The 21,738-nt window shown below is 58.8% G+C and overlaps 1 protein-coding gene across 1 annotated transcript in view; it reads left to right on the forward strand.

Annotated features, from left to right (window-relative positions):
- The window catches only part of ZMIZ1 (zinc finger MIZ-type containing 1), a 50,620-nt gene that overhangs the window by 17,585 nt on the left and 11,297 nt on the right, over positions 1-21,738 (forward strand). Inside the window, exons 3-16 of the mRNA XM_066349696.1 lie at positions 2,547-2,661; positions 3,468-3,685; positions 4,635-4,833; positions 5,732-6,022; positions 9,771-9,953; positions 11,504-11,581; positions 12,228-12,402; positions 13,925-14,066; positions 16,027-16,237; positions 17,298-17,403; positions 18,345-18,505; positions 19,567-19,634; positions 19,944-20,012; positions 21,211-21,455. Of these exons, the coding sequence (XP_066205793.1) occupies positions 2,547-2,661; positions 3,468-3,685; positions 4,635-4,833; positions 5,732-6,022; positions 9,771-9,953; positions 11,504-11,581; positions 12,228-12,402; positions 13,925-14,066; positions 16,027-16,237; positions 17,298-17,403; positions 18,345-18,505; positions 19,567-19,634; positions 19,944-20,012; positions 21,211-21,455 (2,261 nt within the window). The remainder of the gene's footprint in view (positions 1-2,546; positions 2,662-3,467; positions 3,686-4,634; positions 4,834-5,731; positions 6,023-9,770; positions 9,954-11,503; positions 11,582-12,227; positions 12,403-13,924; positions 14,067-16,026; positions 16,238-17,297; positions 17,404-18,344; positions 18,506-19,566; positions 19,635-19,943; positions 20,013-21,210; positions 21,456-21,738) is intronic.

Here is a 21,738-nt window from a genome sequence, read left to right on the forward strand (position 1 = left end):
TATTAAGGGGTCACACTCAATTGCTTTGTTTCATTCCCTCTTTTCCCCCCTTATGCCTGTTCAAGGTCATGACCCGCTCATGTTTTATGACCAGCAACTTGAAAATGTCGAGTAGGTGTTGATGGGGGAGGGGAGGGTGCCATTCTCACGCCCATTTTATAGATGAGGAGACTGAGTGCAGTCAGGCTCAGGCATGTGCACCAGGCCCCTGAGCCAGGAGGGGTCGGGAGCAGGACTTGTACCCAGTGCACCAAGAAAGAGCAGGGTAACAGAAGACATGAACAGCATGGAGTTGCTCACAGGAACAGTGAACTGGCCCCCTGTGTAAAAAGTTTGGGGACCCCTGTGCTGGAGGGAGCTTAGCTTGGCAAACATGCACACAAGAGACTGGGTGGAAGCAGGAGGTTTGGACAGGCCCCTCTAGTGAGGTGATTATTGAGCAGAGGCAAGAAAGAAGCCAAGGACTGGCCGTGCAGGGAGGGTATCAGGCAAAGGAGGAGCAGACACTGCCCACAGTGACATGTCCCGCCTGCAGAATGACTACCTCCACAGGGTGCCACCAGACTAACCACACTGCTGGGGGCTCCACCCCGCAAGGAGCGGGCTCCACCCCCACAGCCCCGCCCCCTTTCCATGCCTGTGGTACAGGACAGGGCTCCCTGCCAGAAGTCCGGCCTCTGGGCTGGCTCCCAGCACATCCACTCCCAGTATACCCAGCCTTTAGGGCCTGGACGGGCTGCTCGGCTGGGGGGTGAGTAAAGGTCTTTGCCTTCTGCTGACTTCCTGTAGTGAAGGTACAAGCCAGACAGCGGCACAGGATGCTCTCCTGTCGTGCCACCCTCTGCCAGAGCCTCCCCTGTCCTCAGCAGTGCTGCCGTGCAGGCCTCGCCCCATCGGGATGCAGTGGGCGAGGTGGGACCGCAGAGGTGGGCACTCTGCCTCTTTGCCCTTCCTGCAGCTGTGTCTGGGAGCTTCCGTCAATGCAGGGTGCCAGAGTCAAGGCAGGACCAGCGGAGGGACTGCCGGGCTGGGACCCCGCCAGCCTCTCTTTGGAGCTGTGCCCTGGCGCTATCCGGGGTCTGCCGGGCCTCACTACACCCCCACCACAGCCACTAATGGGAAGTCATTATTGAGTACTTACTGCGTAGAGGGCAGGGCTTAAGGTTAAGGCCTGGTTTCTGATGTGCAGGGTTCCTTAGGAGATGTCACCAAACAAGGTGGGTATTGCTGGGCCTAGTGAGGTGACATGGGAGTGACTGGGGGTGCTCTGGGAAAGGTGGGAGCCAGGTGAGCAGCCAGGTGGGCTGGGATCAGGGTAAGTCATTCTGCAGGATCAGTTTGGGCTTTGCCTGTAACACTGGAGCAGTTGAAAATCTCTGGTTGTGCTCAGTATCTTAGGTACTGGAGCGGGGGGCCCCAAACTAAGGCCGCATGCGGCCCCCTGAGGCCATTTATCCGGCCCCCGCCGCACTTCCGGAAGGGGCACCTCTTTCATTGGTGGTCAGTGAGAGGAGCACGCGGATGCATCCTGTGCTCCTGGAGTACTGTATGTGGTGGCACCGCAAAGCACGGCGTCGCTCATGTAGACTACTACTTCCAGTGACGCGGGGACGCACGTGTCATGGCTCCGGAAGTGCATCATATCACTTGTTACGGCTAGCAGTGACAAATATGTTACGGCTAGACATTGACCATCTCATTAGCCAAAAGCAGGCCCATAGTTCCCATTGAAATACTGGTCAGTTTGTTGATTTAAATTTACTTGTTATTTTAAATATTGTATTTGTTCCCGTTTTGGTTTTTTACTTTAAAATAAGATATGTGCAGTGTGCATAGGGATTTGTTCGTAGTTTTTTTTCTAGTCCGGTCCTCCAATGGTCTGAGGGACAGTGAACTGGCCCCTGTGTAAAAAGTTTGGGGACCCCTGTGCTGGAGGGAGCTTAGCTTGGCAACATGCACACAAGAGACTGGGTGGAAGCAGGTAGGCCTGTCCCTGGGATGGGGAGCTGGGAAGTGACAGAAGGAAGCACCTTCCAAATCCCCTGGACTGGGCAGCCAGTCCCCATGAGGGGCAGGAGGAGGGGAGGAGCCAGTGCTCAGACTGAGTTTCTCCTAACTTTTTCTGAAAGGGGCCTGGCCGTTCCAAGGGGAAGCCAGGTGGGGAGGGGTGGGGCAAGACCTGTTTCTAGAGAGCCACTTAGACTCAGAGCGTGGTAGAAGGAGGAGCTTAGATTGAGGCTACAGATCTCTCTCTTCCTCCTCCACAGTGTGGACTTTTGGCTAAGATGAGAACAGACAGCCATGGGGGGTGGCACCTCTTCCGTGGTGGGGGTATGGGGGTAAGAAGGAGAGGTGGTCACCCTTGCACAGTCTGTCACCATTCAAGGTGCACCTACCTGTTCTGCTGTAGACACTGTGCCAGGCCCTGGGGATATAGAACTGCCTAGGCTTGGCTGGGAGCCGCAGAGCATGGTGGGGTGATGGGGCATGCCTCTGTCCAAGCCAATGTCTTCAGCCCCTGAGGACCCCTCTGTTTCCTTTCACAGTGATGGGTCATTCCCCTATGACCCTGTCCCTTGGCAGCAGAACACCAACCAGCCTCCCGGCTCCCTCTCCGTGGTCACCACGGTTTGGGGAGTGACCAACACATCCCAGAGCCAGGTAAGAGCCTGTCCTGTCCCCAGCCATAGCCTCTGCAGGTGGGACCATCCCCCAAGCCCTGGGGCCCTCGGGTCACCATGCCATGCCAGCCCTTCTCTGTATCCCAGGCTCTCCCCATCAGGAAAGACCAGTATTCAGGGCACACCCAGCTGTGGACACGGCTCCACCCAGGATGGACCCACCCCTGCCTCTGGTGGGCAGCATCTGGGCCCTGGTCACTCACTGTGTCATCCTAGGGCCTTTTGGGGGAATAGCTTGCATCTCACAGACAGCAAGGGGTTCTTCCCTAACCCTTGTTTACTTCAGTTGAATAAACAGAACTTCCTGAATGTTAATGGCCTCAGGGCTCCAACATCAGGATCATTGACCCTGGATGACCTGGGTTAGATTTCAGCAAAACGTTGAAGCTAAATTTATGACAAACCCCTAGTCAGCCCTGCCTCTCAGCCAGAATTCTGCTGCCCTCCATTGCTGGCAACTTGGGCTTCTCTTTGTATCCAGGCCTCTCGGCATCCAGGCCCCCCGGGTGGTGGGAGGGCTCAGAGGTCCAGGGCTTCCCCACCTGGGGCCCTCGGGTCCCAGGGGCTGAGGCCCCTTCCATGCTGCCTGCTGCCGGGCTGGGTAACTCCCTGTAATCATGTGCACTCAGGGAGCAGACAGTGCCCCTCCCTCGTCCTCCCTCTTTCCCACTGTTGCCCCTCCTCTGCTTCATTGTCTCCGCTGCCTCCCCCACTCCCCGATTTCTCCCTTTACATCTCCATGTCACCTGGTCACCTGCTTGGGTGACAACCATTTTCTGCCCACAGGTACTCGGGAACCCTATGGCCAATGCCAACAACCCCATGAACCCAGGCGGCAACCCCATGGCGTCGGGCATGACCACCAGCAACCCCGGCCTCAGCTCCCCCCAGTTCGCTGGGCAGCAGCAGCAGTTCTCGGCCAAGGCCGGTCCTGCGCAGCCCTACATCCAGCAGGGCATGTACGGCCGGCCCAACTACCCTGGCAGCGGGGGCTTCGGGGCCAGGTGAGCAGGGCTGCTCGGGGCCGCAGCCTTCAGAAGCAGTGGGCAGCCTTGCCCTTCGTCCAGGCGGAAGAGTCCAATTTCAGTTCAGGGACCCGCTTTCTGGCCTGCACGGTATAGGCGAGCCCTGGCCCACTGCCACCCTCAGCTATCCCACCAGTTGAAGGGACTTAGTCATCCCCCATTCTTGGGGCCTCTGCTCCCTGGCACAGCAGCAGCAGCTGGGTGGCATTATGACAGTCACCAGGCCTGTGAGGATAGAAGGATCACATTCATCAAAATGAATCTTCTCCTCATATCTTTGTAAGTTGGCACAGCTGGATCAGGGAGCTCAAGAGCAGCCGTAGACGGGGTGCAGGGAGGTCAGCCCTGCCCTGCTGGTTGAAGAGGCCAACCTGTGCAGAAGCTGAGAGTCCCCTGGTTCCAAGGGAAGAGGGAAAGTTCAAGGAACCCCAGAAAGGGGCTCGGGATGTGGGTGAAGCAGAGGCAACCATGCCTCTTGCCACCCTGCTCTGTCCGGGACGTCCTCCTTGGCCTCACCCCTCCCCGCTCCCAGGGCTGACCATAGCCCGGCCAATGTCGTCGCAGGCGGGGTCACACACAGTACTCACCCAAGGCTGCATGCACAGCCCACCAGCAGCCTCTGAGGACAGTGGGCATGCTGCTGGGTCCTCTGCCAGAAGATGAGCCGAGCAGGGTGGCTGAGGTGCAGGGATTTAATGCACATGAGCGTGAGCGCCAGCTGGCAGAGCCAGGGCTCCAGGATGACAGCAGCTTAATGGTCACCCAGTGGCATGAGTGGCTGTCAACCCACAGGAGGCCCTGTCTTCCCTGGACTCTAAATTACACACCTCCCCCCATCTGAGCTGATGGCAAGAGGGCCTGGAGTGATCACATCCTCCCCTTCCATCCCAGCCCAGCCTGATCTAAGTCTTCCTTCTCTCCCTTGCAGTTACCCCGGGGGTCCCAATGCCCCCGCAAGCATGGGCATCCCTCCGCACACCCGGCCGCCTGCTGACTTCACTCAGCCTGCAGCTGCCGCCGCAGCAGCTGCAGTGGCGGCGGCAGCGGCCACGGCCACAGCCACAGCCACAGCCACTGTGGCCGCCTTGCAGGAGACACAGAATAAGGATATAAACCAATACGGACCGGTAAGGGCCCCTCGAGTCCTGGTCCAGCCTCGCCCAGCCAGCCCGGCACACAGCCCCCCAGGAGTCAGAGTTGGGGTGTTGGTACCTAAGGGGCTGTGTATGCTGAGGGAGCTGATGGCGTCGGGGCACACTGGGTCGTCTTAGAGGCACGTGGAGGGTGTGTGTTAGGGTGTGGATTTGTCTGGTTGTGTGTGGTGTGGGGACTGTGTAGGTGCTCTGTCTGCTCTGCGTGGGCTGGAGGCTCCTGTGCATCTGCACACGGGCAGAGGCTCCATAGAGCTCTCTGGGGCCCTGCTCACCAGAGAGGGCTCAATGTCTCAAATAGCCTTGTCACCAATCTGTCCCCTGAAAGCCAGTGCTCCCCTAGTCTGCCTGTCTGTGAATTCTGCCCTCCTGACCTTCAGAAGGATTGGGCATGGGTTGAGGAGGGGGCATCCCCCACAGGAATGCAGGATGGGGACAGCAGGGCTGGTGGGCAAGGTGGGAACTGGGTCTGGCCACAGGGATGTCTCCATTTGGCCAGTGACCAAGGCTGAGGACAGGGCTTCCAGGAAAAGGGCTCCTGCCTCCATCCTCATCCGCCTCCATCCTCCTACGTCCTCCCCACCCCTGCACCCTCTTACCCATTCTCTGCCTGCCTCCTTGGAAATGCTGCCTGTGCATCGGAGTGACCGTGCCCCACCCCCTAACACCCTTTGAGCTGCATCTCTCCTGTGCGGCCTGCAGAGGGCAGCAGTGAGCCCAAGAGGCTGGCTGCTCCTAGGGGCCTGGTGACCAGTGGCAACCACACAGGAAAGTGCCCTCCCACCCCAAGCCCCCCACCTATCTACCCTTCCCTCCCTGCACTTTCAATGCATGTGGCATTTTATTCTTTTTTTTTCTTCTTCTCCCGTTGAAGGTCTGTTCCTCTTTCCAGATGGGTCCCACTCAGGCGTATAACAGCCAATTCATGAACCAGCCCGGGCCGCGGGGGCCTGCCTCCATGGGGGGCAGCATGAACCCTGCAAGCATGGCTGCTGGCATGACACCCTCGGGGATGAGCGGCCCTCCCATGGGCATGAACCAGCCCCGGGCGCCAGGCATCAGCCCCTTTGGCACACATGGGCAGAGGATGCCTCAGCAGACCTACCCGGGCCCCCGGCCCCAGTCCCTTCCCATTCAGAGCATAAAGAGGCCATACCCAGGAGAGGTGAGTGTGACAACAGGCAGTGGGTTGGCAGGGTGGGAGGAGGGAGGATCCTGGAGCTGAAAGACACCAGGCTTGTGGGAAGTACCTTGAAAAGGGCATAGATTGATGTTGGAAAGCCTGGGCCGAAAGGTGGAGCCTAAGGAGTCGGTGCTCCTTGACTTAAGACCAGCTCCGCGTTTCCCAGCTGGAAGAGCTTGAGCAAGTCGCCTCTCTGAGGCTCAGTGTTTTCTTTTTTAAGTGAGAGGAGGGGAGATAGCGAGACAGACTCAGACTCCCGAATGCGCCCCAACTGGGATCCACCCTGCAACCCCTGTCTGACGCCTGTGTTCGAATCATCCGAGCTATCCTCGGCACGCAGCCAACACTCAAACCAGTCGAGTCACTGGCTGTGGGAGGGGACAGGGGAGGGAGGGCAAGAGAAGCAGCTGGTAGCTTCTCATATGTGCCCTGACCAGGAATCAAACCCAGGACGTCCGCACGCCGAGCCAATGCTCTATCCACGGGACCTGCCGGCCAAGGCCTGGCTCAGTGGCACTCCCACCTACCTCCTAGGACTGCCTGGGCGACCTGAATGAGGAGGCACGCGTGGGGCGCTCCACCCTGGGCTGGCACCCTGGGCACTGAGCAAGCAGCAGCCTCTGTTAGTGTTCGCTCTTGTCTCGGTGCAGACTAACTGGGTCCCTTTGTTAAGGGACTGCAATTCCATAGGTCTGCAGTCCTCACAGCCACACGAGGACTTCACTTCCCTCCGCGAGGGAGACATGAGACAATCCTGTAACTGTCTAAGGCGGGGCGCGTTGGAGAAGTGAGTGGGAGGCAAACACCACGTTTCTGTCAACAGCTGCTCTGTTGGGAGCAGTGCTGCCTCTCAGGCTGCTCAGCCAGCTCTGCCAAGGTCTCTGTGAGGATTTAGGGAAGTAAAATCCATACCTCCTGCTCTCTGGGAACCAAGACTTTAGCAGGAAAGATAAAGTCTAAGCAGGAACCCACAGTGGGACGTGTGGCAGAGTGGACGGAACTCTGTGAGGGCAGAGGAAGGAGCCCGTCTGGAGGGAGTGAGCGGGACCTCCAGTGAGCACCCTGAGTCGGTAGCCAGCGGCCAGCGGCCTGTCTGGGTGAGCTGCAGAACACACAGGGACCCGGAACCCCCGCCTGGTGCACGTTCCTCAGGAGCCCTCTCCATCCTTCACAGGGACAGAGCCCCTTCCTGAGCATGTCCCCTCACTCTCTGCTGTGTGCCCACTCCCAGGTCGGCTCCACCCCCTTGTTTCAGAACGGTGGCCTTCAGTGTGGGCTCACGGTGGGTTTAAAACCCAAAGACCTTAAGTTCCTTGGAGGTCTGTCAGGTTCTTTCAGCATTTACCTGAGCTCGGCTTGGCCACTGGGGGAAGTGTCCCGCGTCTGCAAGGGGAGAGGTCAGGGATCTCCAGAAATACCCAGGGACCTGGGTCAAGCCCTGGCACGCCTTCAGGTTGGCACCAGAGGAGGAAATTGGCTCCCAAGACCCTGGCTGTTCATGGGGGACCTCGAGCCGTTGGCCTCCCGCCCATGCACAGCCCTCTCAGCCTTCACTGTGCTCACACTGCTGTCACGCCCACCGTCTGGGCTGCAGGTGCATCCTGCCAGCAGGGCTGCTGGCACCCAAGGAGGTGCTGGTGGGAAAGGCAGTGGGACTCCTGGCCGTTAGCCTGACGTCGGCCCAGCGCCTGCACCGTCACACTCCCTGGCTGGTGCCTGCCATAGCAGGGCACACCAAAGGCTCTCGACTATTTTTACTAATCCAACCACTTCCTAGAACACTGATGCTACCCAGTACCAAACACCCAGCCCTGGGCCGTGACGCTGGGTGTCACAGCCTGCAAAGCGTTACCCTGCCTGGAAGACTGGCCTCACCTTGAAATTCACTCTCATAGCATTTTTGAATTGCTAGACTTTTTGGGTGGGGACTGGAGTCAGGTCACTTGGTCCCATACAGCAGTGGTAGTCAACCCGGACCCTACCGCCCACTAGTGGGCGTTCTAGCTTTCATGGTGGGCAGTAGCGGAGCAACCAAAGTATAAATAAAAAGATAGATTTAACTATAGTAAGTTGTTTTATAAAGATTTATTCTGCCAAACAGCAAAAATCTGACATAAAGTACTTGGTAAGTAATTATTATATGCTTTAACTTGCTGTAACTCTGCTTTATAAATTTTATAAAGTAAAGTGCCTTCCCTACTTTATAAATCACCATTCCTGTGGAACCAGTGGCAGTTAGAAGATTTTACTAGTAACAGAGACACAAAAGGGGCGGTAGGTATGAAAAGGCTGACTCCCCCTGCCGTACTGGAGGCCCTTCTCCAGCCTGGGCAGGCTGCAGCCTCCGTTTCTACCCCTGCAGGGATGTGACGGGAACCTTCCTGTCACTCAGCAGCCGCCACGTCACTACACTGAGTTAGACAGCTTTTCAGCACTGACCCAGACCTCACGCGCACTCTGGCCTTGATCCCCTGGTCCTTCCTTCCTCCCTTCCTCCCTTCGTTGAGCAAGTATTTATTGAGGGCCTGTTTTGTTCCAGACACTGGGACACATCCGTCTCCTGGACCTCTGAGGCCAGAGGACAAAGAGACAATGTACAAGGAGTTTTGTTTTGTTTTTTTAAGAATTTTAAATTTTTATTTATTTATTTATTTATTTATTTATTTATTTTACAGAGACAGAGAGAGAGTCAGAGAGAGGGATAGACAGGGACAGACAGGAACGGAGAGATGAGAAGCATCAATCATCAGTTTTTCGTTGCACTTTGCAACACCTTAGTTGTTCATTGATTGCTTTCTCATATGTGCCTTGACCATGGGCCTTCAGCAGACCAAGTAACCCCTTGCTGGAGCCAGCGACCTTGGGTCCAAGCTGGTGAGCTTTTGCTCAAACCCGATGATTCCGCGCTCAAGCTGGTGACCCTGGGGTCTCGAACCTGGGTCCTTCCGTATCCCAGTCCGACGCTCTATCCACTGTGCCACCGCCTGGTCAGGCTGTACAAGGAGTTTTAACAAACAGGAGAAGAAACCGCTGAACTTGCAGGACATAACAGCTTGGGTGTCTGGGCGGCAGGTGGCCCTGAGGGTCATTTAATCTTATGGATAGGGAAGGTGACCAGACTGTGGAGACCAGCATGAGCAGGGGGGCGCGTGCCATCTAGTAGATCTCCAAGGACAGGGACCCTGCCCCTCCCTCTCCCTGGAGCTGCCTCCTCATTGCTCTGGAGGGCCTCTCCCTAGAAGGGTTTTCTGAGCCCTTCAGCAGCCTGGTTCTCCTGACCTCTGCACAAATGGTCGAAACTAAACATCAGTGTGTTCGGCACAATGTGGGGTGTGGGGACAGTGTCCTCCAGGCTCAGCCTCAGAATGCAGCGGTGGGGTCACCTTTCTGTGTTCTCCTGTCACATACCACGCCCTAGAAGAGACACAGAGGGAACTGTAGAAGCAAGCTCTCACATAATGGCATGAACAAGAGACTTTGAAAGGACCCCAGAGTTCAGGGGCATGGTACATCTAAAAAGACAGCTCTGAGCCAGATGGACAGACTGCAGTATCCCTGCTTCTCTGGGCAGGAAGGGTCCCAGAGCTTCACCTCTGTCTTCCAGGTGGGGAGGGCACCTGTGAGTAGGGAACAGCGGGGCAAGGAGAAGAGGTGGGCAGTCCCAGCCTTCCAGGGAGTGGCTCAGTCCAGGACACTGACGACTTCCTCACTTCTCTCTCTGCCGCCACAGCCCAACTATGGAAACCAGCAATACGGACCAAACAGCCAGTTCCCCACGCAGCCAGGCCAGTACCCCACCCCCAACCCCCCACGGCCACTCACTTCGCCCAACTACCCTGGGCAGAGGATGCCCAGCCAGCCGAGCACCGGGCAGTACCCACCCCCCACAGTCAACATGGGGCAGTATTACAAGGTGAGTCCCACATCTCCACCCCCACTGTAGGTGTCCCCTGAAGTCACCAGGGGGTAGGCAGAGATTTCTGGGTAGGTACTCCTGTGCTCAGCTCTGCATATAGAGACTGGCTTCTCCTGGTTTCTGTTTTCACAGGCTCAGATGATGGTTTTCCTTCTTTTACTATTTACAGCACAAGCAAGATAATAATAATAATGAAGAAATACTTTTTCTTAAAAAAAAAGAAACAAAGGGAGATGAGAAACATCACCTCATAGTTGCAGCACCTTAGTTGTTCATTGATTGCTTCTCATACATGCCTTGACCAGAGAATTTCAGCTGAGCCAGTGACCCCCTTGCTCAAGCCAGTGACCTTAGGCTCAAGCCAGCGGCCTTTGGGCTCAAGCCAGTGACCATGGGGTTCCATCTATGATTCTGCACTCAAGTTGGCGACCTCAGAGTTTCAAACCTGGGTCCTCGGCATCCCAGGCTGACTATCCATTGCACTACTGCCTGGTCAGGCAGAAATGCATTTTTTAAAGAAAAAGCATCCTGAGTTTATTAACATTTCATTCTAAACCTTGTTTCTCTACACACGTGTGGGCACCAATGTGTTATATAGTTTCTATGACTGTAGATTTTTCATCTGTTTCTTTCACAGAACCTGGGGTGGCAAACCTGTTACTTACTGCTACAGTGTCTCCATGGTTCTCACTTTTTTTTTTTTTTTGTATTTTTCTGAAGCTGGAAATAGGGAGAGACAGTCAGACAGACTCCCGCATGCGCCCGACCGGGATCCACCCGGCACGCCCACCAGGGGTGACGCTCTGCCCACCAGGGGGCGATGCTCTGCCCCTCCGGGGAGTCGCTCTGTTGCGACCAGAGCCACTCTAGCGCCTGGGGCAGTGGCCAAGGAGCCATCCCCAGCACCCGGGCCATCTTTGCTCCAATGGAGCCTCGGCTGCGGGAGGGGAAAAGAGAGACAGAGAGGAAGGAAAGGGGGAGGGGTGGAGAAGCAGATGGGCGCTTCTCCTGTGTGCCCTGGCCGGGAATCGAACCCGGGACCTCTGCACGCCAGGCCGACGCTCTACCACTGAGCCAACCGGCCAGGGCCTCCATGGTTCTCACTTTTAATGGCTGCCTAACATTCCCCTGAGATAACTGCCAGATTATCCTTCCCTTTCTGTGGCACTTGGATTTTTTTTTCTGATTTTTCTCTTTCGAAATAATACTGTGATGAATATCTTCAGGACCATAGTTTTTGTTTTCTTTGGGATTGTGAGTGAAAAAGACTGGAAATGTGTTACAATTATTTGCCAAGGAATTGTGCCAACCTACATGACCACCTGCTGTGTGTAGTTACTATTTTTGCTCCAAGTTCAGCACACTAGGTGTTTCTATTTTTGTAAACTCTTCTGCTAAATACGGAGCTAGGCAGACCACCTGCTCCCCCCCCCGCCAGCACGGTGGGCCTCCTCAGCACCCCTTGGACTTCGGCAGATTTTCATTGCAGGAGGGAGCGAGGGCTCTCCTGCCTTCCACTCACGGCATTGTTTATCTTGCTTTAACAGCCAGAGCAGTTTAATGGACAAAATAACAGCTTCTCCGGAAGCAGCTACAGTAACTACAGCCAAGGGAATGTCAACAGGGTACGTTCTGAGGAGCTGTGACCTGCGCTCTGTCCCCACCCAGCCTCTGGCTGTTAGCAGGGCCAGTGGGTGGGGGTGCATGCTCAGGCCGGGCTCTGGGCACAGAGGCGCCTGGACAGATGATTGCAGCTCCGGGTGGGTGAGTCAGAGACGGATGTGGCCCTGGCCAGTCCTGGAAGAAAGCAAGGTGAAGGCTCAGAGGGCGGGCTCCTGGGGAGCCAGCTGCCCCATGCTGCCGTAGGCCTGACTGCATCTGGAGACCCCAGTGGGCTGGCTGCAGGTGCAGGGTGTGGCCTAGAGTCATGATTTGGGCTTGATCTAGCACTTTCCTCCCAGGGCTGCATCAGACAGGTCCTCCATCACCCTGAGCCTGAGTCCCCACTTGTCAAATGGGTTGGGCTGCCCTCCATCCCCAAGGAAAGGGTGGGAATACCCTTTCCAGGCCCACCTGTCTTCCAGTGGGGGGGGAGGGGCAGAGGCCTGACTGCAGCCGGGAGGGAGGGAATGCTTTTCCTGGGAGCTCTCCTGAGGAGGAGCAGGAGCGAGGGCCCTAGGACCCTGGCTTGGGTGGGGTATATGTCCACAACCGTGGCTCCTTCTGTCTCTGTGACCCCATAACCTGTGTGTGGTTTCTCTTTCCCTCCAGCCTCCCAGGCCAGTTCCTGTGGCAAATTACCCCCACTCACCTGTTCCAGGGAACCCCACGCCCCCTATGACCCCTGGGAGCAGCATCCCCCCATACCTGTCCCCCAGCCAAGATGTCAAACCACCCTTCCCACCTGACATCAAGCCAAACATGAGCGCTCTGCCACCCCCCCCAGGTGAGTGCTCCCCCCCTGTGTCCGACCATGGGTTGGAAGTTGGCCTGCCTGGGCAGCAGGAAGGGCAGGAGGGCTGGGGACAGGGCTGCCACAGCCCTCGTCATCCGCCTGAGCGCTGGAGGCTGGGAGGAGGGGGCTGGGCTCCGGAGCAGGGGTGGGGGAGGGGGCTGGGCTCCGGAGCAGGGGTGGGGGAGGGGCTGGGCTCCGGAGCAGGGGTGGGGAGGGGGCTGGGCTCCGGAGCAGGGGTGGGAGGAGGGGGCTGGGCTCCGGAGCAGGGGTGGGAGGAGGGGGCTGGGCTCCGGAGCAGGGGTGGGGGAGGGGGCTGGGCTCCGGAGCAGGGGTGGGAGGAGGCTGGGCTCCGGAGCAGGGGTGGGAGGAGGGGGCTGGGCTCCGGAGCAGGGGTGGGAGGAGGGGGCTGGGCTCCAGAGCAGGGGTGAGGGAGGAGGCTGGGCTCCGGAGCAGGGGTGGGAGGAGGGGGCTGGGCTCCAGAGCAGGGGTGAGGGAGGAGGCTGGGCTCCGGAGCAGGGGTGGGAGGAGGGGGCTGGGCTCCGGAGCAGGGGTGGGAGGAGGAGGCTGGGCTCCGGAGCAGGGGTGGGAGGAGGAGGCTGGGCTCCGGAGCAGGGGTGGGAGGAGGGGGCTGGGCTCCGGAGCAGGGGTGGGAGGAGGGGGCTGGGCTCCGGAGCAGGGGTGGGGGAGGGGGCTGGGTTCCGGAGCAGGGGTGGGAGGAGGGGGCTGGGCTCCGGAGCAGGGGTGGGAGGAGGAGGCTGGGCTCCGGAGCAGGGGTGGGAGGAGGGGGCTGGGCTCCGGAGCAGGGGTGGGAGGAGGGGGCTGGGCTCCGGAGCAGGGGTGGGAGGAGGGGGCTGGGCTCCGGAGCAGGGGTGGGGAGGGGGCTGGGCTCCGGAGCAGGGGTGGGGGAGGGGGCTGGGTTCCGGAGCAGGGGTGGGAGGAGGGGGCTGGGCTCCGGAGCAGGGGTGGGAGGAGGGGGCTGGGCTCCGGAGCAGGGGTGGGAGGAGAGGGCTGGGCTCCGGAGCAGGGGTGGGGGAGGAGGCTGGGCTCCGGAGCAGGGGTGGGAGGAGGCTGGGCTCCGGAGCAGGGGTGAGGGAGGAGGCTGGGCTCCGGAGCAGGGGTGGGGGAGGAGGCTGGGCTCCGGAGCAGGGGTGGGAGGAGGGGGCTGGGCTCCGGAGCAGGGGTGGGAGGAGGGGGCTGGGCTCCGGAGCAGGGGTGGGAGGAGGGGGCTGGGCTCCGGAGCAGGGGTGGGAGGAGGGGGCTGGGCTCCGGAGCAGGGGTGGGACGTGGGGTGCGGGATGGTCGGCACGGGGTCGGGGAGGTTGGAAGAAGTGGTGGGCTCCCTGGTGGGTACCGGGGCACCAGCTCCTGTGGCCCCGTTTGTGCCCACTCCTGTGTGTTCTAAGCACACAGCCAAGTGTGCATGTGATTGGGTGAGTGAGCCCCACCCATGGCCCTGGAGCCGTGCTTCTGGGCAGCCAGAGGCATGTGGCTCACAGGCTCCTCCCCTCCCCAGCCACTCACAATGACGAGCTGCGGCTCACGTTCCCCGTGCGGGATGGCGTGGTCCTGGAGCCCTTCCGCCTGGAGCACAACCTGGCCGTCAGCAACCACGTCTTTCACCTGCGGCCCACAGTCCACCAGACCCTGATGTGGAGGTGAGTCTCAGGGCAGGGGCCCACAGTCCACCAGACCCTGATGTGGAGGTGAGTCTCAGGGCAGGGGCACAGGCCCAGGCTGGGCAGAGAAGGCCCTAGTAGTGACACCCCCTGGGCCCTGGCATTGCCCCAGACCTAGGGTAGACCGCCACCTTCACATGTTCAGCAACATTGACTGGGCACTCTGTGTGAAGGCCCTAAGGATGTCACGGGGGACTTGGAGGTACAGAAGAGACAGACAAGCAACCTTCACATAGTGGCTCGAACACAGGGAGCAGCTGTCACTCGGCCTAGTCCGAAGAGAGTGGTTAGGGACGATTTCCCAGAGGAAAAGGTGGCTATCTCAGACCTAAAGGCCGAGCAGGAGGGTGTTCCGGCAGAGGCCCTGAGCTGGCAAGGGGATCTTAGAGGGACTCGTTGTGCCAGGGCAGGAATGTGGAGATAAGCGAGAGGGGGAGCAGGCCTAGATCAGGTCGACGGACCAGCCTTGCAGATTGCAGGCGGCTGGCCAGCAGCCAAGGCTGCTGCTCGAACACCAGGTCAGACTGGACTGCTGCAGCTGCAGGCTCCCTGCTGGGCCAGGCCCCGTTCTGCACCTTCCACACAGAACCTTTGATGTTTTGAGTGGCCATGCTTGCTAGTCAGCCAGAGAAGCTGATCAGCCTGAGGGAGTTCTCACGGCCAGCAAGGGGCAGAGCTGGGCATGGGCCTTGGTCTTGGATGCCAGAACCTGATGGTGTCTTCACCCTCAATCCTTCCTCCTCAGGCAGGACTCAGCGGCCATGCCATGCCTGTGACCAGGGCCTCTCAGCTGCCCAGTGAGCACCTTGCAGTCTGAGATGGCACGTGCACACACAGCTGGCCGCTCAGGAGGGCTGCAGTGAGGGCCAGAGACAGCAGGGGTGGTGTGAGGGCTTGGGAGCTCAGATACTCGGGCAGCAAGGTAGAGAGAGACCCCTGTGCAGGGGCCCTGCTCGCCCACCCCTCCTTACCCATGGGTGTCCTCATTGAAGAGCCTTCCTATAGCCCTGGCCACTGACCTTGCTTGGGTTTCATGCATATGTGGTCATTGCTGATTGCTGGGGACTCCCTTTAGTGCTGTGTCTTCAAGGCCCACTCGGGGGAAACCAAACCAGACACACCCTGGCCTGGAGTCCTCCTCTCGCCCAGCGTCAGCCTAGGGGACGGGCATAGTAAGCCTCTCTGGGTCTTGTCAAATTAGTGTATTTTTGTTCCTATGTCCCTGGACAGGGAACAAGCAGCACCCTTATAGTGCAGGGGGCCAGGAGAGATTGTGGCCAAAGCTGTGGGCGTGGCTGAAGTGGATGAGTATATGGGAGTTACGGAGGAAATTGGGTTGTTGGGGTGGATTTTGATTGGAGGTGGGGCAGAAGGACTATGCAGGGTGAGCAAGGAGATCTTGGGGAGGCAAGAGTAGGTATTGAGGCCAAGAATAAAGACCCTGGCCAGTTGGCTCAGTGGTGGAGTGATGGCCTGGTGTGCAGGAGTCCCGGGTTCGATTCCCGGCCAGGGTACACAGGAGAGGCGCCCATATGCTTCTCCACCTCTCCCCCTCTCCTTCTTCTCTGTCTCTTCCCCTCCCGCAGCCAAGACTCCATTGGAGCAGGGTTGGCCCGGGCGCTGAGGATGGCTCTGTGAGCTCTGCCTCAGGTGCTAGAATGGCTCTGGTTGCAACAGAGCAACGCCCCAGATGGGCAGAGCATCGCCCCCTGGTGGGCATGCCGGGTGGATCCCGGTCAGGTGCATGCGAGAGTCTGTCTGACTGTCTCCCTGTCTCCAACTTCGGAAGGATACAGGGAAAAAAAAGAAAAAGAATAAGGTCCTGAAGGATTCGCGGGGCTGTGTCAAGTTAGGGATATATGGCCTGGCCAGGGGTCATGGAGGCCAAGGGCAGCCCACTGGCAGAGCTGACCTAAGCCCTGTCATGCCCTGCCCCCAGGTCTGACCTGGAACTGCAATTCAAGTGCTACCACCATGAGGACCGGCAGATGAACACCAACTGGCCGGCCTCGGTGCAGGTCAGCGTGAACGCCACGCCCCTCACCATTGAGCGTGGTGACAACAAGACCTCCCACAAGCCCCTGCACCTCAAGCACGTGTGCCAGCCGGGCCGCAACACCATCCAGATCACCGTCACGGCCTGCTGCTGTGTGAGTGTGTGGGCAGGGCTGAGGGCACAGTGCAGGGAGCTGAGGCCCACGACCCCTGCTTCAGCCGTGTTCTTGGGTCTCTGTTCCCTACTCCCCCAGGCACTGACGTGATCTTTCAGAAACATGCAGTGGTCCCTGGGGCTATGGAGAAAGCCTCCAAAGCCACCGTGCCTGGCCTGTCCCCTTACACCACAGCCTCCATGTGGTCTGCTCTCTCTCCTCCACATATTCCTAGGCACCCCTCCTGGACTTCCTCGACGCTTCAGTCCTCATCGGGTGAAGTTCTGTGTGTCCCTCAAAGCTAGGCCCTGTTCTAGCCTCATCTGAAAGAAGTTTTTACATTCTGACAATATTTCCCCAGACTTAACTCCATAAGTCCGGAGTTACTGACTTCTTCCCTTCTTTAGGCAACTCACTGGCTCAGAATCGCACATGTCTGTAGCCCTCGGATCTGCGGTTCATTGCTCTAGGGCCACACCTGAGCCATGACTCAGTTCCCCAGAGATCAGGAGCTGGCACACAGGGCTTGCATGCAAGTAGATTGCCTACTTTGTTCTGGTAGCCTCTCTCGGGAATGCAGGAGAGGGAAAAGCTCTGGTCCTGCCCTTATGAGCATTGGAGCTCTGAGGCCTCTTGGAGACTGGAGTCACAGGTCTGGGGATGCTATCAGAGTGAAGAGCCTGTGGGGACTTGTGGGGATGTGCAGGTCTGGAGGGCTTCCTGGAGAAGTGAAGACAGAGGCACCACCCTCAGGCGGAAAGAGTGGAGGTGCATAGTGGGACGCAGTGGTGGGCAGGATTAGGAAGTGAGGCAGGTTCCAGTCCTGATGCCCAGTGGTGACCCCAGCCTGGGTCCGTCAGCTCACAGGTCCCAGAACACATCCTGGTCCTTGAGGGCTTTCTCCACCAGGTCCCAGGGCACCTACTGCTCAAATATATCACTGTGGACATGGCCTCCTGGGGCCCTTTGGGCACAGGGGCGCCTAAGCCTGCAGAGGCTGCAGAAGGGGTAGGCCATGGGGGCTGTGGGATAGGGACTGAATGTGCACTCTTCCTCGCAGTCCCACCTCTTTGTGCTGCAGCTGGTCCACCGGCCATCCGTGCGCTCCGTGCTGCAAGGCCTCCTCAAGAAGCGCCTCCTGCCCGCTGAGCATTGCATCACCAAAAGTGAGTGTGTGAACCCCAGCCTTTTGTGGCCACCATCCATATGGGACCATCGGCTCCATGTGTAACGCCCCGGGGCCCGGAGTGTCCCTGGCACCAACCCCAGTCCTGACTCCTGTCCCTCCACAGAGCCATGGGGATGATCAGAGGAGCAGGGTACTGTAAGACACAGTGGGAATCCTGACCCACCTGGCTCACATCACAGGATGTGAGGCAGAGTCACACAAAATGCTATGGTGTGGACAGGCCGGGTGGGCTTCCTGGAGGAGGTGATTGTCTGGAACAATGGGAAGAACTGGAGAAGTGAGGAATCTTCACTGGGAGGGAAGCACAGGGTGGATTCAAGGCTGGTCTCCCAGCCCCAACAGCTCATGCCTAACTCTGGACGAAAGGACTTGGTAGTCCGTTCCTTTGGAGGGGACCCCAGGTGACACCTCTGGGAGCATGCCATGCAGGGAGGTGCACCACTGCTCCCCTCATTGATTATGCTTCTTCACATTGCCTCCTGCTCCCTGGAACCCTTCCAGGCAGTTAGCAGTCCACTCTCATTTCCACACTTGCAGAATTAAGTGCAGAAGCGCCTGAGGGGGCTCTGCTGACCCAGATAATCAGTGGAGAAGTGCCAGATGGGGTTTCTGCAAGTTTTGCAGAAAGTCCCCTTCCCAGGGAAGTCGGGGCTTGTTCTGCAGACTGGGGAACTGCCGCGGTCACCTCCCAGGTGCACGTGCATGCCACATGTGTAGTACGTGGGGGCTGCTGTTGCAGAGTGCTTAGTGGCCTAGGGCAGCTGGCAGGTCAAACTCCCCTTCACTACAGTTATTCACAGGGCCCCCCAGCTTAGGGGTGGAGGTAGAGAAGTAAAGTATGTTTCAACTGCATGAGAGAGTGGGGCGTGCTGAGCAGGGCCCTGCCTGGCTCATCCACCTGTGCCTCCCACCACACAGTCAAGCGGAATTTCAGCAGCGTGGCAGCCTCATCAGGCAACACAACCCTCAATGGGGAAGATGGCGTGGAGCAGACAGCTATCAAAGTGTCTTTGAAGTGCCCCATCACATTCCGGCGCATCCAGCTGCCCGCTCGAGGTCACGATTGCAAGCATGTCCAGGTGAGCCGCCCCACGAGAGCCACCTGGAGTCAGGCTGGGATGGGAAGGGTGGGCAGAGGGCCAGCAGGGCCTGTCCTCTGCCTGAAGAACATAGCAGCCTTCAGCCACTGATTTCACTCTCACTTCAGCCGTCATTTGTCCCTTGAGCATCTTCCCTACGTGCTCAGGGCTAGGGCCCAGGTGGCTGCACACCTGGATTTAGTCAGTTCCTGCCCTGGCGGGTGTCGGATGTGAGCTGGAAATCCCGCACAGAAGGTCGTGGCTGCTCCAGGACCTGAGAGCAGGGACTCCTCTGCCTGTGCACCGTTGTCTGTGTTCAGGCCTTGCCCCAAGCAGGTGCTTAGGAAATGAGTGGAACAAGTGACTGTCACAGTCTAGGTGGCTGCAACAGAGCACTGGCACTGTACAGATGCAGGCACCCGGGGTGGGAGAGTCACTGAGCTGCTGGGGAGGGGTCCCCCCAGAGGGATGTGAGCAGCCATCCCACAGGAGCTGGGTGTGAGCCTGAAGGGCGGCAGCAGGGAGGGGCAGCTTCGGGCCAGGGCAGCTGCACGCCCAGCCCCTCCCTCTCACACCTGGCAAGGGCCTCTTCATGGGGCTCCCTCCCTGCCTCGGGGGCAACGTTGTGGGCAAGATGGTCCTCTGGTCACTTTATTGGACACACTGATGAGTCACCATGTGTGCCCTCAGTTCCTAGGCTGGGCTGACAGGAAGACGGAGTCCACGCCATCCCCAGCCTTGCTCGTTGAAAGGGGCTGTCACAGGCACAGTCAGCGAGGGGTGTCTGCGGGGGGACCAGGAAGGTTTCTCAGAGAACGTAGGCACAGCAGTGGTGCGAGGAGGGCTGGGCAGGGGTGTACAGGGACAGAAAGGCAACCCCACTCAAAACCCAGCCCGGGCTCTGTCACCATCTGTCTCCCTCCCTCCAGGGAGGGCTTCATAAGGTCTCAGAAGCAGTAGCACTCTCACCAAAGCAATTTCTGAGAGTTCTGATCTCATGTCTCTGTCCATCTGTCTCTCTGTCCATCTGTCTCTCTGTCTCCGCCTCTCGGCCCCCACAGTGCTTTGACCTGGAATCATACCTGCAGCTGAATTGTGAGAGAGGGACCTGGAGGTGTCCTGTGTGCAAGTGAGTGACGCTAACCCAGTCGAGTCCCTCTGGCCTCCCCCTGGCCCTGCTCTTTGGGGTCCAGCCACCTCCACTTGCCCTAAAAGCAAAAGAGAGGGAGGAAGCAAACAGCAGAGGGCTCAGATGACAGGAGCTGGACCCAGTCAGGATTTCTTTGCATCCCACTGTCACCCACGGCCCTCTCCTGTCAGTGCCTGCAGCAGTGGCCAGCAGCAGGGCGCTGTTGACTCCGTGGGGCGGGGTGGGCTGTGCCCCAACCTCTCAGGGTCCAGGAGCAACAGGCAAGCCCTTTCTTCTCCCCTTTTCCAGTAAAACCGCTCTGCTCGAGGGCCTGGAGGTGGATCAGTACATGTGGGGCATCCTGAATGCCATCCAGCAGTAAGTGGGCCTCCCTGGCTCGGGCACGTGGGGCAGGGGGTGGGAATGGCAGCCTGGGTCAGATGAGGGGAGCGTGGGAGCGTTCCTGATGCCCCCAGGCTGGGAAGCCACGTGCCATGTCTCTCTCCGGTTTTGTTTTATTTATTTATTATTTTAGCAGGGAGAAGGGAGGGAGAGAAATGAGAAGCATCAACTTGTAGTTTCATCACTTTAGTTGTTCGTTGACTGTTTCTCATATGTGCCTTGACTGGAGGGCTCCAGCCTAGCCAATGACCCCTTGCTCAAGCCAGCGACCTTGAGCGTCAAGCCAGCGACCTTTGGGCTCAAGCCAACAACCATGGGATTACGTTGATTACCCCACACGCAAGCCAGTGAGCTCGGGTCTCGAACCTGGGTCCTCAGCATCTCAGGTCGACACTCTATCCACTGTGCCACCACTGGCCAGGCTTCCACCTTCCTGTGACTTTCCCTCTGGGGCTCTGTCCCTGGGAGGAGATGCACATCCAGAAAGGACCCTTCTCCGCCAGAGCAGGAAGTTGATACTGCTCCCAACAGCTACTTTCTGGTTGAGAGACCTGGGCCAAGTGCCCCGTGCCGGCCTCTTGCTTTTCCTAGCCTCAGTCCCTATCTCTCACAAGATGTAACAATCCCCTATAAGTTTACCATCGGCAGGTCCTGGGAGGATGGGGGCAGGGGGCCCGGGCAAGGACACCTCAATATCTGTTCAAGGCCCTGGCCGGTTGGCTCAGCGGTAGAGCGTCGGCCTGGCGTGCGGGGGACCCGGGTTTGATTCCCGGCCAGGGCACACAGGAGAAGCGCCCATTTGCTTCTCCACCCCCCCCCCCTCCTTCCTCTCTGTCTCTCTCTTCCCCTCCCACAGCCAAGGCTCCATTGGAGCAAAGATGGCCCGGGCGCTGGGGATGGCTCCTTGGCCTCTGCCCCAGGCGCTAGAGTGGCTCTGGTCGCGGCAGAGCGATGCCCTGGAGGGGCAGAGCATCGCCCCCTGGTGGGCAGAGCGTGGCCCCTGGTGGGCGTGCCGGGTGGATCCCGGTCAGGTGCATGCGGGAGTCTGTCTGACTGTCTCTCCCCGTTTCCAGCTTCAGAAAAAAAAAAAAAAAAAAATCTGTTCAAGCTGGAGGCTCTTGTGTTCAAAGCTCAGCCCCCTGGAGCCTCAGCTCTGCCCCCTTTCTCCCCCCAGCTCTGAGTTTGAAGAGGTCACTATTGACCCCACATGTAGCTGGCGGCCAGTGCCCATCAAGTCAGACCTACACATTAAGGATGACCCTGACGGCATCCCCTCCAAGCGGTTCAAGACGATGAGTCCCAGCCAAATGATCATGCCCAACGTCATGGAGATGATTGCAGCCTTGGGCCCCGGCCCATCCCCCTACCCACTCCCACCTCCGCCTGGGGCCACCAATTCCAACGACTACAACAGCCAAGGTGGGTGAGGCCAGACACGGAGGGCCAGGGGAGGGCACCCACAAGCTTCCAGTGGGGACACGGGTCTTCTCTGCTGATGGTGGCGGGTGGGAGGGTGTGGTATGAGGCATACACTCCTTCCAAGTCGTTCCCACATCCCTGGGCTTGGCAGTGCCGTGCCTGGGCACCATCCCCCCGTCTGCATCCAGCTGCCTGGCTCTGCCTGGCACTGTGGGCTAGCTCCCAGCAGGACAGCATGAGTGAAGGACTGGGCCGTGAGACAGGCCCCGGCCTCTCCCACCCA

This window comes from Saccopteryx leptura, chromosome 9 (assembly GCF_036850995.1).
Source record: "Saccopteryx leptura isolate mSacLep1 chromosome 9, mSacLep1_pri_phased_curated, whole genome shotgun sequence".
Taxonomy (NCBI): Eukaryota; Metazoa; Chordata; class Mammalia; order Chiroptera; family Emballonuridae; genus Saccopteryx; species Saccopteryx leptura.